The 15,002-nt window shown below is 39.6% G+C and overlaps 2 protein-coding genes across 7 annotated transcripts in view; both read left to right on the top strand.

Annotated features, from left to right (window-relative positions):
* The window catches only part of LOC109401648 (putative uncharacterized protein DDB_G0279653), a 389,641-nt gene extending 374,875 nt beyond the window's left edge, over positions 1-14,766 (top strand). For 5 of the 6 annotated variants that reach the window (XM_062860976.1, XM_062860974.1, XM_062860972.1 and 2 more), the window contains 4 exons: positions 8,595-8,685; positions 8,776-9,055; positions 9,119-9,225; positions 9,290-14,766. In XM_062860976.1, coding sequence (XP_062716960.1) covers positions 8,595-8,685; positions 8,776-9,055; positions 9,119-9,225; positions 9,290-12,064 — 3,253 coding nt within the window. In that variant the 3' untranslated portion in view covers positions 12,065-14,766. The remainder of the gene's footprint in view (positions 1-8,594; positions 8,686-8,775; positions 9,056-9,118; positions 9,226-9,289) is intronic. The other variant, XM_062860975.1, reaches the window with a different exon arrangement.
* On the top strand, positions 5,485-6,261 carry LOC109420367 (probable endochitinase). Its single transcript, XM_019694703.3, has 2 exons — positions 5,485-5,587; positions 5,651-6,261. Exons 1-2 carry the CDS (start codon positions 5,572-5,574, stop codon positions 6,196-6,198), a joined length of 564 nt encoding a protein of 187 aa, XP_019550248.3. The 5' UTR covers positions 5,485-5,571; the 3' UTR covers positions 6,199-6,261.
* Positions 14,767-15,002: the final 236 nt, after the last annotated feature.

Genomic DNA, 15,002 nt, shown 5'->3' with positions numbered 1-15,002 from the left:
ATATGGTGAAATTCTTATAATTTCGAAGCAATAGCAAATAAGGTATTACGAGTGTTGGAGTGTGTCCACCATTAAAACAAGTGAATTGTTACCTAATCTACATGTATACGGAGATTTAGCAAAGGATGAAGTGTTTTATTTTTGATCAGAATGTACTTTAAATAGCAATTTTAATGTTGTAGTCGATTCGGGGCGAAATGAACACTGGCAATTACAAATGGATGTACGCGCATTGCATACTGTTAGGCGTTTTAGAGAGTTTGGAAAAAATCAATCCGATTATTTTAGCCTAAAGTTTATTTAATTAACTTTGATGATATGTTAACTCGTCTAAGATGGAGTATTATATCTGTGGCATTGATCTGCGTAGGCAGATTACTTAACTGATCGATGTAATCAAAGAATTAGCATAAAATATGCAGGGGTGTCCATTATGCCCCGATGGGTGTCCATTTCGCCCCGTACCTTTCCTGCCAGCCCTAAAAAACACACGATTTAAAATTCGTTATTTCTTCACAATAAAGACCTTCTACCTGCTGTAAACGATTGAAATACGTAGGAAAGAAGCTAAAGTTGTAAGCCAACTGATCATATGTTAAGTTTTTCTTCGTTATACAGGTCTAACGTACCCGTTTGCTTAGGGTGTCCATTATGCCCCTAATCCCCCTAAATCTCAAATGAACTTCCAAATTAATTTGAATTGAATTGCCAACGAAATCACTAAATCACGAAATCAAATAATAAAAAAAGGTTAAAGCCTTTTTATAAATTTTCAAAGGAATTCTCAAACAGTTGACATTTTACATTTATATTTATTTATTCATTTGTCTTTGAGCCTTTGGCTCGTAGAGACTGATAAAAAAAACATAGTTACAAACAGATAATTACAAATATGTAGTTTAAAAATAACAAAAATTGAACAAGAATTAACTGAACAGCTTAAGTTTGCCGAAGGAAATTTCGAAGGACCTACTTATCGAAATTGCTGAATCGCATTGCTGAATAAATGATAAAAAAAATACCGGAAAAAAAATTTGGTAGGTTATCGGTAGGTTAATTTGGCGGCGGAATTTTCAAATAATTTTCTGACGGAAATCTCAAATAAATTTTCGAATCATTTGCGGAAGTCAATTGCGATTGAATTCTCAACTAAATTGCCGCAGCCACGATTTTCTGCACTTTGGAAAGATTCACACAATTGCGAATAAATTAATCAATAATTGTCTTGGTGATCGCAACGTTTACACAAGAAAATATTTAACGCAGCGGTTTACGCTGTTTAGTGAATCCTCTTACTATTACATTTCCGAAGAAAATCACAAAGGAATTTTCAAATAAGTTGTTGACTGAAATCTCAAAGAAATTTCCGAGTTAGTAGTCGAAGTCGATTTCAACTGAATTTCCAATAAAATGTCCAAAGAAATTAACAAAAGAATTACCGAACAAAATTCTCACAAGTTTTCCACGAAATTCAGGATTAATTTTATGAGGGAAAACTCAAAGGAAAGCTCAATAAATTGCTGCATGGAAACCTAAATAAATCGCAAAGGAAACAAATCTAATAATTGTTTGACGAAAACCTCAAAGGAATTGCCGGATAAATTTGCGAAAAAAAATTTAAACTTTATTTCAAACGAAAATCACAAATAAATTATCAGAAGAACGCACTCAAATAATTTGCATAGAAATCTTGAAGAAGCTATCAAATAATTTGCATAGAAATCTTGAAAAAGCTATCAAATAATTTGCCAGAATCAACGTCAATTAAATTACCAACGAGATGGATGAAGCAATCATTCAAAGGATTACGAAAAAACTAAGAAATTTACCAATGGAAAAGTAATTTAAACCTAATGAATTACTCAGGAATCATCAAACGAAGTAAGGAAAAAAACTTTCAAAAAAAATCTAGTGGAATTTACAATTCATCTGTCAGAAGAAAATAAGGAGATGTTTCCTTATGAATTGCCGTAATTAATTTCAATTTTATTCCCTTATCAAAGGAATCATCATCATAACAACTAAAAATAATGCACACAAGTCCCCGACAAAATGTCAAATTATTTTACCGAAGGATTCCCAAAGGAAATTCCAAACTAATTTTCAACAAAATTGCAAAATTACAAAATAAATTTCCAAATTACTTGGCGAAGGAAATCTCAAAGGAACTTTCAAATATGTTGCTGAAAAAGAACTCAAAGGAAATTTCGAATAAATTTCCGAAGTCAATTTCAATCGAATCCGCATGAAATTTGTCGAAAAAATGGCCCACACATTTTTTTTGCTCTCCAGCAGATTCGACTTATGAATTCTTGAAGGAATTACCGAAGAAGTTCCCAAATAATTTTCCCAAGCAAATCTCGAAGGAATTCCTAATGAAATTTTCGAAGAAATTAACAAATCAGAGTAACTTTTGAAGCAATTCCCAATTAATTTGTTGAAGGAAATATCAAAAGAATTTTCATATAAATTGCCAAAAGAATTACTTTAAGAATAACCGAAACAACCAAATTTTGAAGGATTCTCTTATAATTAATCGACGAATATCTTAAAAGAACTTTCAAAAATATTGCCGAAGGCATTTTCAGTTGAACTCCCAACGAACTTCCAAAGGACCTACTAAAAGAATTGACGATTTTTTTTTCTAGAAATATTTATCTGAAGATAATTCCAAATTAATTCGCAGATGGGAATCTATAATGAACTTTCAAATAAATTTCCAAATTGGATTTCAACTGAATTCCCTACGAACTTACCAAAGCAAATGTCTAAAGAAAGTTTCCTAAGGGATTCCCAAATATTTTACTGAAGGAAATCTCAAAGGACTTTCCAAATAAAATGTCGAAGTCAAATTCAACAAAACTGGTGACGTAATTGCCAATCATCGAATTTTTTAAGGAATTTCCGAAGGAACTCCTCATTGATTTGTCGAAGGAAATGTCTAGAGAAGACTTCCTGAAATACCCTAAAACAAACTACGAAAGTCGATTCACAACGAAATTTTCGTAAGATTAACCCAAACTTGTTCTGGCAGTTTTAGGAGGAATTCCCAAACAATATGCCGTAGAAAATGTTTGATAAATTAAGAACTTAATTGGCGAATGAATTTCTTAATAAATTGGCCACAAATTTTTCAATGGAATGCCATTGTAATATGTACCTAGATTACCACTATGATAAAGTGGTCTTCGTACTAACGATGTTATTTCACCTGCAATTTATATTAGTTTTATCTCGGAAATAAAAACCGCCATATTACGCATGTCCTTACCTTTGGAGGATATTTAATTCCTAATCCAGTGCATGGTCTTCAGGTGAAACACGTAATATTTAGTTGAATAAATTGAAGCGGTTGTTTACTCTGCAAATCGATGGAAGCAGCAGATAAGCATCTTCAGTGTTTGATTTTCTGTTTTTCATTTCATTCACTTGCCACACAATTATTTTAAAAAATTTCGCATTTTTCACAATATTAAAATTGAACACTTCCGATAGATAAAACCATTACCAATCATATATTTTTTGCGAGGTGAGTCGTAAATCACATCTTCGACCTCCTTCAAAACTGGTACTCGGAACGAACGAGCTCCTTATGATACCGAGCACCACCAGCAGAAGGAAAAGTGTGATGATCGCCAGAGCACTCAGCTGGAACGCACTTCCCACAGATGACAAGAACCACGCTTCCGCACTTGATCTAAAAAAAAATGTTGACCGACCGAACCGACGACGAAAACATTTCCGTGGGATTTTCAACTTGCCCTTACCTCGCGCGACTGAAAGAATATAACGGTGGTGCGAGCCTCGAACAACGCCGTATACCAACCGAACCGGACGATGAAAAATACGAGACTGACTGATCTTCACACACGTGAACTGTACGCATATGCGACTGGTTTCCATACAGTATATGCGTGCGTGTGCTCATCAATCCATGCACGTTCGAGTACTGCCGGCATCGGTTGTCGAGCAGATGATGTACTGGGACCTCGTATGAGCGCTTGCGCGCAACAGATTGTGAGTGTTTTGCGCTTACTCTGTGAGCTTTTAGTGCACGTACCGATGTGCACTAAAACGCTCCTGAATTCTTGTTTTGGGTGTGGGAATAGTTTTCAACTACCGCATAGATGGCACTCTGCTCCGTACTTTTGGATCCGATGCTGGATCTCCGGTTCCACTATTCATCGATTATATCAAAAGCGAACCGGCAACTCGGATATATCACCAAGATTGCTGGTGACTTCAAGGATCCTCACTGTTCAAAAGCACTGTACTGCTCGCTAGTTCGGCTGATTTTGGAAAACGCTTCTATCGTATGGTGTCCATATGAGGTTACCTGGATCCTTCGCCTTGAAAGTGTACAGAAGAGATTTGTCAGGCTGGCTTTGCGGAATCTACCATGGTGCGACCCAGTGTGTTTGCCACCATATCCGAATAATTGTTTGTTGCTTGACTTGGAAACATTGGAGCAAAGAAGAAAAGTTCAACAAGCAACATTTGTCGCAAAGCTGCTCAATGGTGAGGTGGACTCTCAAATTCGATTTGTAAAATGAAATATTTTGCATGAGTCGTTAATGTACATGTTAATTGACCAATTTACCTTTTGGTTGCTTGAAAAAATATTACCATGCCTAAAGGCTTGCAGTCAAAAAAGCCCAAAATCATGTATTCTATAGAGGTATAGCTCAAAATTGTGACGTGCTGGACCAAATCTAAGCCCGGATTCGTATTCAGCGGCCCCGTCAGAGACACATAAGTTTGCTCTTGAGACAGACCAATAGTTAATTTTTGTTTCGCTGTATCATTATTACCTAGCAATTTAAAAACAGCAACAAATAGGATTCGCAAATCTGAACATCCCCTCGGCATGTGCTCAATTGTATGAATATGGATAGAACAAAAGATTGAAAAGTACACACAAAGCACAGTTACCTGCTTGTTTTGGTTTCCGACCACGCGATAGCGTCGACAGAAATGGAAATTATATAAAAAAAAAGTACATCCGACTGCTGACAGACAGTCCATAGCAAACGATTTCCAGCTTAGTGCAATGCAGTGCACCAAATTTCAAAATGCAATCTGGTCGTGGGTTGGAACTGCCCCGTTCAAACGAGGCATCGTGTGTCACTTGTTTTCGGTTTTTGGTTTGAATCGTTGACTCAGTTGCCGATTCCCTATTGTTTTCAACCCACATGGACAATAGTTGAACGATAGCACGATACCCGTGGTTAGATTTATTTTCAGCAAATCTGTTTATGTTTCGCAAAACTATGTCAGATATCAATAGGAAATGAGAATTGATGCAGGGTGTGATACCGTCATTATCAGAGTTATGCAGTGCCAGAAATACCTAAGTGAAGTGTGGGTAACTAGTTTGAAGCTTCTGGGAATCACATTATCTTAATCGGTTCGTCATAGCGGTTATTTTATCTTCATGTACGTGTAGTTCGATAAGAGGTTTGATATATCGACTCATCGCATTACAATGTGCATTACAATGGATCCGATATAAAGGATGGACTCAGAATAAATTTCGGCAGTTGTGATTGCAGTTAGGTGCGGGGTTTCAAAATGGGCAGTTGTAAAGGTAATTATGTCTAATTTTAGCACTACTTCTCGATTACGTTATAATGTAATTATTTCACGTTAGTGGCATGCCTCCTACTGATTACCGCTGGACTAGGTGGCGTCATCTCACAATCCCAAATTTGTGTTGGAAATGTCGGAGTGCATAATTTTCCAGACCCAGTTAACTGCAATGGATACATTGTGTGTGTAGATGAAACCTCAATTCCAATGACGTGTAACGAAGGCTTAATATTCGATGTCAACATTTTGAAATGCAACTATCCGGACATCTCCGTTTGCCTACCGAATCTTCTTGTGACTACAACAACAACCCAAACGGTGCCATCAACTACAACTACGGGAACCACAGCAAGTACAACAACCACCCAAGCAGTGCCATCAACTACAACGACAACAACTATAGCTACTCCAGCCCCTTCAAGGCCCATCGAAGAACCCACATGTCCCGATCGAGGGCTTCATTTTTATCCGCATATAAACGACTGTCAGCGATATTATAAATGTTTATACGGAAAACTCTACGTGATGTCCTGTCCACTTTCGCTGTTGTGGAACCAGGATATTAAGTTTTGTGACTTTCGATGGAATGTTGCATGCAGAAATGATTAGAAAGTGTCGGACTAATGGCTATTTTACATTTTACTGAACCAATATTGGAAAGCTCTGAAGATATTCATTTGATAATGGTTTTTATTGCGAAAGAACGATCACAAACAATCGAACTACTTAATGACTTTCAATCCTGAGCATCCATAGTGGTACAGAGGGCCGAATTGAAAGATCTACACATGAGCGATTGCTCGTCATCGCCTTGACTTGTGGCCAGGTCAAATTTCTGTTGACATCCTTTTTTTGCGGAGGCCATGAGCCTCTGGGCCTGTCTCAGCTGCGATGTCCTGCTGGGTTCTAATCTAACACTTCCTTGCATATTTTGTTTCCGGCCCTGTGTAGAGTGTGGCTAACCCATCTCTACTTTCGCCTTCGCAGTTCTGGATATAGGCTTGTTATGACGTCGACGATGGGGCTTCACGATGGAGATCTAATTGTGAAGCCACCATGCACGAGTTATATATTGATGAAGACCTGCAGCCGTAGCCGTTGAGTGTTCTCCACTGATACACACCAAGTTTCAGCAGCACAGATTGCAGTTGAACATTCCGAGTTTGATACATCGACTTATTTGGTTGTTTTTCCATACATTTCTTAAACTCACAAGAGCAGCCCTCGCCTTCTTGATCCGTGCACCTATGTCGATCTTGGTGCCGCCATCGGTTGCTATTTGGCTACCAATATATTGAAAGCTTTCAACATTCTTCACTGCTTGGCCAGCTACCGTACAGTTGGAAGGGTTGACCGTGTTTACATTCAACGATTTCGTCTTGTTGACGTTGATGCTAAGACCTGCCACTGAGGAGTGATTAGCAAGATCATCGAACTTACTCTACATATCAGAGCGCCATTGAGCTAAGAGAACAACGTCATCAGTCAATTCGAAGCCATTTAGGTGCTCCATGGTAATGGGCTACCACAGCAGCCCACGATTTGGTTCACGATCAATCGCACCTACCAGGATCTTATCGATTACGATGAGGAACAGTAGCGGTGATAGTATACATCCTTGCTTCACTCCATCAACGACGCGGATGGGATCGGACATGACACTCTGCACGAAAATGCTTTGTACTGTGCTCTAATGAAGCAGATGATATTCTCAGGGACACCCTTGCGCCTAAGGGGTTCCCACATGTTTTCGTGATTGAGACGATCGGAAGCTTTCAATGAATAGCAGGCAGAAGGACTCTTGGAATTCATTGATTTGCTCCAATATGATACGGAGCGTGACAATATGGTCCACACAGGATTGTCTGATATGGATACCTGCTTGCTGCCGTCGGAGAGTTGCGTCCATCTTCTCCCGTATCCGATTAAGAATCACTTTGCAGAGGACTTTGAGAACGATACACAATAACATGATGCCCCGCCAATTATCGCATACAGTCAGGTCACCCTATTTGGGTACCTTTACTTAAACACCTTGACCGTTAAAGTTGCAGTTTTCCATATGTTGCAGGATAATTGATACAGCAGTTGTGCAGATACTATGGGGTTAGCTTTGAGCATCTCGGCTGATATGTGATCGACCCCCGGGGGCTCTGTTCGATTTCATGCTACGGATGGCTCCTCCTGTAAAATGTTGTTGCAATCTCCTGCACTGATGTTGACACTGGAAATGCGTCGAACTCTTGGCGAATCATGCTGAGATGTTGATGGCGTTGAGGGCAAGTGCCGCCAAAGTTTCAAAAGTGCTCAAACCAGCGTTTCAACTGATCAGCCGGGACGGTCAATAACTGTCCAGCTGTGTCTTTCACGGGAATCGTAGCATTCATCTTAGTTCCACTTAGGCGACGTGAAACATCGTAGAAAAGACGGATGTCGCCGGTGTTTGCGGCTTTCTTGCCTCAATCGGCTAGGGAGCTTGCCCACGGCCTTTTGTCCCGTCTATATGAGCGTTTCACAAGTAGCGCTGACAGGCTACGGATTTGGATCCTCGTGTTTTCGCTCACTTTATCACGGCTTCGGCTTTCTTTTGCTCCTGTATCTTCCTACAGGTACCATATGTGATCTACTGCTTTCTCCGGGTGCGTAGCTCACCCAAATTATTCTCGCCGAATACCTCTGGAACTGCCCTGAAATGCCTTAAACTACTTGAAGCGCATCAAAACCTTTCTGAATCCCCGACGAGAGACCATCGTAAATATCACTTAGACCCTTCTGAAGCCCCTTGAAATCCTATTAAACTCCCTGAAGCACCCAAAATTCCAATTGCATCCATCCATCTTTGCAATCATATGTCGTGTAGCAGGCACGATACCGCGAATTTATCCTAGGCATCCAGCAGAATCTTGCTGAGCACCCGCATGTTTACAGCTTCAGTTGTGAACGAGCCCTCCTCCATACAACTATCAAACGAGTAATGGTTTGAATGTATTGCTTTTTCTTTACAGTGACATAAGTCGCGATGGCTTGTCCCAGTCTCATGACAGCGTGTTTTCGGAATCCGCCGGTACGGCCAGCAGCCTATCGATAACACTTAAGGTAAACTATCTAATCATATTTAGCTTGCTCAAGATGTTTTCAAATTACTTGTTAGTTGCATATACGTGTCATACCTCCTTTCATTGACAGAACGAACTGGCAGACGTATTGCGCAAACGAAGAAAAGATCGACACAATGAGGCTTCCGACGAAGACTTGGGTCTACCACAGAGCCCAATCACACCGCAGCGGAAGGATCGGGGAATCAACAAGAGTGAAGGATCGCTCAGCATTCTCAGCATGACCAGTTCCGATCTGGATCTAGAGGAACGGTCAGCTTCCAATGCCAGTGGGCATAATCTGCTACATCTGGATTCCTCCAGCTCCAGTACATATAACCGATCGACTGATAATCATGATGAAAACGGTGGTGAAATCGGTTATTTTTACGAGTCAGGAATCCACCAACTTATTGAACTTCTAACTCTTGCAGGCGCAGATTCTCCTTCATCGAAGCTCAGCCATTCAGCAGCGAAACACAAACTGGCCGTTCGACCGAAAAAGAAAGGACCAACACGTGCTCGACCTCGTCCACGAGAGGTATACATTTACAGATAATTTTTAAACATTTTGTATGAACTTACTACAATGCTTTTATTTTCAGTCGTCTGTCCTACCGGCTACGCCAGAGGTTAACGAAGAATCGCTTAAGCTATCCACGCTAGACATTCCAGCGAATCTGTCACCTATTGCAAACGAAGACGAAGAGAAATGCCACTCTCTGCCGTACATAAATCCAGGTTCTCTTACCACCACGACACATTCTGTGCTAACAAGCAGTAGCAGCACAACCATAATCAATAGATCTCCGGCAAAACTACCACCACCAATCAATTCCAAACTATCCGCTTCGGTGTCACTGTCTACATCCGGAGAACCCAACCCCAATACGTCCATCTATGTCAACAGGAATATTTCAAAGAGCTACGATTTCAATGGTCACAATGGAGAGCAATTCATCACCGAAGAAATAGATCAGGTCACAGGCAATAAGAAAGAAGATGACGGATTCTTCAAGAGAATTCTCAACTACAGCTTTAAGAAGAAGAAACATGATCAAGGGATGAAGGAAGAGCTGTCGTCTGTTATTCCAGTAGCATCATCCAGGAAAGAAGATAACACCAGCACAGTGTACATCACTCCTGGTATGAGTATTGCTCCTGAGCCTAGTGTCAAACTTACGCTACCAGTTTGCGAGGCCGATGTGCCCGACATGAGCGGTTACAAGAAAATCAAAGCGGGACCAGCAGCTAGACAAAGAGTCTTCCCGAAAGATATTTTCAACGCCGAAGTTGATGCTCCACGCGAAGCACAGCGATATTCTTCCAACGTCGAGGTGAACCGCCATTCGACGTCATCCAATGGAAGTGGATCGATTGTTATCAGTGGTGATACGAAAGCCATGCAACATAAAAGTGAAGAATATCTGGTGTCCAAAAGTCGAAAACTGTCCGAACGTAGCTTTGACGATGAGGATGAAGATGAGGACAGTGGACGGAAGTATCATTCGAATGTCGATAAACATAAAAATCCCAAGATTTATGGGCTGAGCCCATATCAACAAAGAATAGCAAAGATCACAGTTAACCAGGCCGAATCGCCTAAGGAAAGTCCTTCAAAACGAAAAGCAGTTGAAAAGTCCAAGAGCTTCCGAGTGTATAGCGATAGCGTATCGAACAATTTAACCAACGCTAACAACTTGCCTAGTCTACCCAATTTGACCAACTCACTTTCTATCGGAAACTTTACCAACAACTTCCTGGAAACCGAGCACAAATTTTTCAGCATGACAGAGAACATCAATGTTGGAAATCAGAAAATATACAAAGATTACATCACCAACGTGGATGATCAGATTGGCGAAGATGGGCGTATAATTACATCGAACTCATCTCTGCAAAAATTCGAAATCAATGACAATAATCTGCTAAACCCACGAGAAGAACATATTGATCATCAGCCCAAATCGATAGTGCTGACCACAAACACAATTGCTCCACCGGAACCGAACGGTATTCTGCACAAGTCAAACCAAAACATCTCTCAGATTGAAGAGACCATCGACAAGCTGGTGTCATCACCTTTCGTAAGCATAATCAAAGACGCAACGGGAAGCAACGATCGGCTAGATCAAGTGGATCCACAGTTGCTGAGCAATAATGTGCCCGAGTTCATGAAGATTCAATTGAACCGTGTCGATACGCCTCGTGCCAAATCGACTGTGGTGCTATCAACGTCGACTCCTTTCAGTAGTACGTCATCAACTCCGTCACCTAGTCCTGCATTGCCGCTCAGTTCAGGCGATGAATCTATCAAGACCAGGCGATTCAGTAATGAGAATATCGAGATTACAGAGAGCAAGCCACCATTGCCACCGTCAGCTGCGATTGTCGCTGCCAGGAGTAGTTTTGTTGAACCACCAAAGAGCCCTCCAGCCTTCAAACGAGCTGAGGTTGGATCCAAGCGAAATTCGGTGAATCTGTCTCAGGAAATTGCTGACGACAGGAAAGTGATACTGCAACGCAGAACCTCTGTAACAGAAGAAAAGATAAAATATGAACGTAGAATTTCTTCTTCATCAGAGGATATTAAAATAGAGAGGAAAAAGTCTGGATCAGAAGAATTACTGGAAAAACGAAACAGCAACTACAACAGCGGCTCCAGTAGTGGGGATGAGTTGGTTGTGTTACGTAAGAAATCGATCGTGGATTCGATCAAAGACAAAGATAAGGATACGCCAGAGTTGATGAAAGTGTTTGCACGGAGATCATTGAAGCTACGATCTGATGAAGAATACAGACCTGGAGAGGCAAAACCTTTGTCAAACGTCGATAGTGATAAGGAGAACCAATCGAGTGAGGAAAAGCTAGACAAGATCGTAAAGCCCGAAAGCACACCAATTGGAAAAAGTATAAACAAGGAGCACACCGATGGGAAAACCACGCCGGACAACAGTTCCAGTGAAGGCCAAAGGAAAAGTTCTACAAAGCCGTTCGGTGTTCCTAATCGATTCGGAAACACTGCCAACGTGCAAACCAGAAACACCACGTCATTTGTGGAACTTCGAAAGTCACTGATTCCTAGTCCCACGGTAACTGCAAGTGCTAATACCAATAACAACAACAATAACAATATTTCGAAGACTACGACGGACAGTAACGAAAACAGTAGTGTTAATGGAATCAATAATAACAACAGCAACCGCCATACAATTGCCACAATGAATCAGTTCAATTTGAATGCTAACAATAACAATTCCACCACTAGTACCAATGGGAACAGTACAACAATCGAAGCCATTGGAGAAGCAAGTGAATTTAAAGGTATATTACAGAGACGAGCTGAATGGGAAAAGCGAGCCAAGGAAGGTTTTAAATAAGGCACCTCGGAGAAAACGTTTTGATTCATGCAAGCTAGAACCCACTGTAGATCAGTGTAAAATGTGTACTGTATGTAGAATAGCTGTCGTTTACACATGGCTCAATAAACACTTGCTCACTGGTGTTTTTCACTTTATATGAACATTCACACTGTACATCTAACAACATGTGAAACACGTTATTTACTATCAATATACCAGATTTCTAGTAAGATTAAAAGCTTCTCAGTGTTTCGTGTATCTCCCCACCGAGTTGGAAACATTCTTCTACAAAAGAGTAGTGACATAGCTATGATAGTTTTGACCATGCAAGTGAACATAAGGTGCATTTGAAATGCAAGATTGTCGCTGTGAATGGAACTGATTCTCTCTTTTTCCATGAAGTAAACTGCTTAATCAGCATTCAGTGCATCATAGCACGCGGAAGTCTCATTTTTATTTTCCACACTCGCTACTATTTCAACTTGAAGATGCGTTTCAATCGAAAAACTTATGTTTGTGTAATTCAACTTGGGACAAACATAAGAAGAAAAGATTACTGCAATTCCCGATATAGAAGTGCACACCCGAAACGATAATCAAAATACGAAATTAATTTCAACACTAAACAAATGTGATAAAATATTATAGTTATGTAAACAAATATTGGAGCGCGATATTTTTGTTAGAATCTATACTAATGCGTGAAATTGAGCTTTATTGTCTGATTATTCCCGTCTTTATACAATCCATGATAATAACGATTTTTCTACCCAACGGTCAAATCGGTTTTACTCACCAATTAAAGTTTTCCATTATATTAGTTTAGTAAGCGTGGTTACGCCAACGAAAGCTGTTGATTCAAGTTTATACACATAAAAGCTGTAAATACCAAACGTTTGAAATGGACTCCGCTATTCGGTTTAAGTCCGGGTTCGTCGGCAGAACCAGCTTCTGTAAAATCGAAGAATGGACATATTTATACACATAAAGAAACCAATATCACTTAGTCATAGCGTAAAAAATGTTGAGAAAATCCGTATGTTTAAAAAATGTAACTGAATCAAAAACATGTTGAACATAGATGAGAGATTGATCAGAAATAATTTAAGCTCATGAAGAGCAGGCGATATAAATATATTTACCGATTGTTGTAATATTTTACCTTTTCAAATTTTTCAATCTTTTCACATTGTCTTCACGAACTCATTCACCAATTCAAACACCTGCATACCAAGATTTCCATCCGTGTAAACAGTAGATGGATAGCGATAGCAAATAAAGAAAATGGCTAACTGCTGTTATCCAGTTAGAAATGAAATGGTAGAGTAGGAGAAGACCCAAGTAGCACTTGTAACTTAGGAAATATATTAGAAAAATAATAAAGATTGCATAGCCGTTTCACTTCAGACTAATCGTAACAATTCTATTTTTGCAGTATACATTCTGGTTGCACAGACATCACAATGCAACCTTAATTTTGCAGAAGCTACATTATTGTCACATGGTGGCTTTCGTGAAACATGCTCTTGAACTGTCAAATTTAAAAAGTTGCATTCTTGACATCATCCTGTTACATTGAAACCAAAAACCAAAACAAATGACCAGACTAGTTGCTGCGAAGTCGATGTTTGGTTACCATGTATCATGTTACCGAAAGTCGTTTCCAAATGACGACAGTGTAACTTTTTTTTGTTTCATTGTGAGCACATATGAGACGCACAAAAACGTACGATTACTTGGTCACAAATGTGCAACTCGCCAGCTACTAACAGATTGAGATCAACACTGCATGTCAAAAGTATCAACTAATTAGATATGTTTGTATGCTAAAACTTAAGCAATAAATTCGATGTTTTGACCTTATGACGTCAAGATGCATTTGACAATACTTGCTATAAAATTTTTAGTTTAGAGTGCTGTATAAAATAATGTATGATGTGGATATTGATATTTTCAGACATCCAACCGGCAATGTAGGTTCTGCTCAGTCATCACAATGGCGATTACTTGTTTCTGTTACAAAAAAACTGACATAAAATTACTCTCAATTATGATTTTGGAGTCTTAATCAAACATAATAGAAAGAAAACAAATCACATTTGACGAAAAAAAAACCTGGCAAGCCTAATACCCTTGTTCCCATTATAATGCCGTTTAACAAATCAGTACGACATGCAAATGTATATGCTGAAATTAACGAATTTTGCAAGCGCGCAGGTTTTCTGTTACTAAAATTGGCAATTTCGCCGGAAAAATGCAATTGCCAGGCTCATTTAGGATACCGACCAAAAATATTTCCATTTTTTTAGCGACACTTTATTCAATCGCCATTGCTATACTTTGGCGGATCCATCATCCTCATTTTCCATAGTTGTTATGTCGAAACCAGCAATGTAACTTTGAGTTTATTTTTCTATTGCAGTGTAAACAAACTACATTACACATTGGTTACAATCTAATTCTTATGTAACGAACAACATGTTGCACAGAGGCTCCACCTCCTGCGCTGTTTCGGTTGCATAGCTGTGAGAATCGATGTTGCAGTCATTTAGAATCGACTTTTGCATTTGTCGCATAGAAATGACCGTGATTTAGTTGTAACAAAGTGTGCTGCTTGGGGAGAGTAGCAATAGCATTCAGTGTACATGTAACTCTTAATGACGATACATTAACTGCTAATAAACTATATATGACGAAAAATATAACCTTTCCAAATTTGATTTCACATTGTTTCCAGTAGTATCACAAACGTCCTAAACTTGCAATGCGTTTCTTTTGCCCTCAACCACAATAAATTTAGTTTATTTATTAAGACAAAATATGGAACGGACCTGGTATGATGGTTAGAGCACTTGACTATCACGCCGAGGACCTGGGATCGAATCCCACTCCCGACAAACTCACAAAATATGGGTTCTCCTTCCGAAGGGAAGTAAAACGTGGGTCTCTAGATGAA

Source organism: Aedes albopictus, chromosome 3, assembly GCF_035046485.1.
Source record: "Aedes albopictus strain Foshan chromosome 3, AalbF5, whole genome shotgun sequence".
Classification (NCBI taxonomy): Eukaryota; Metazoa; Arthropoda; class Insecta; order Diptera; family Culicidae; genus Aedes; species Aedes albopictus.
This window is presented reverse-complemented; position numbering and strand designations above follow the sequence as displayed.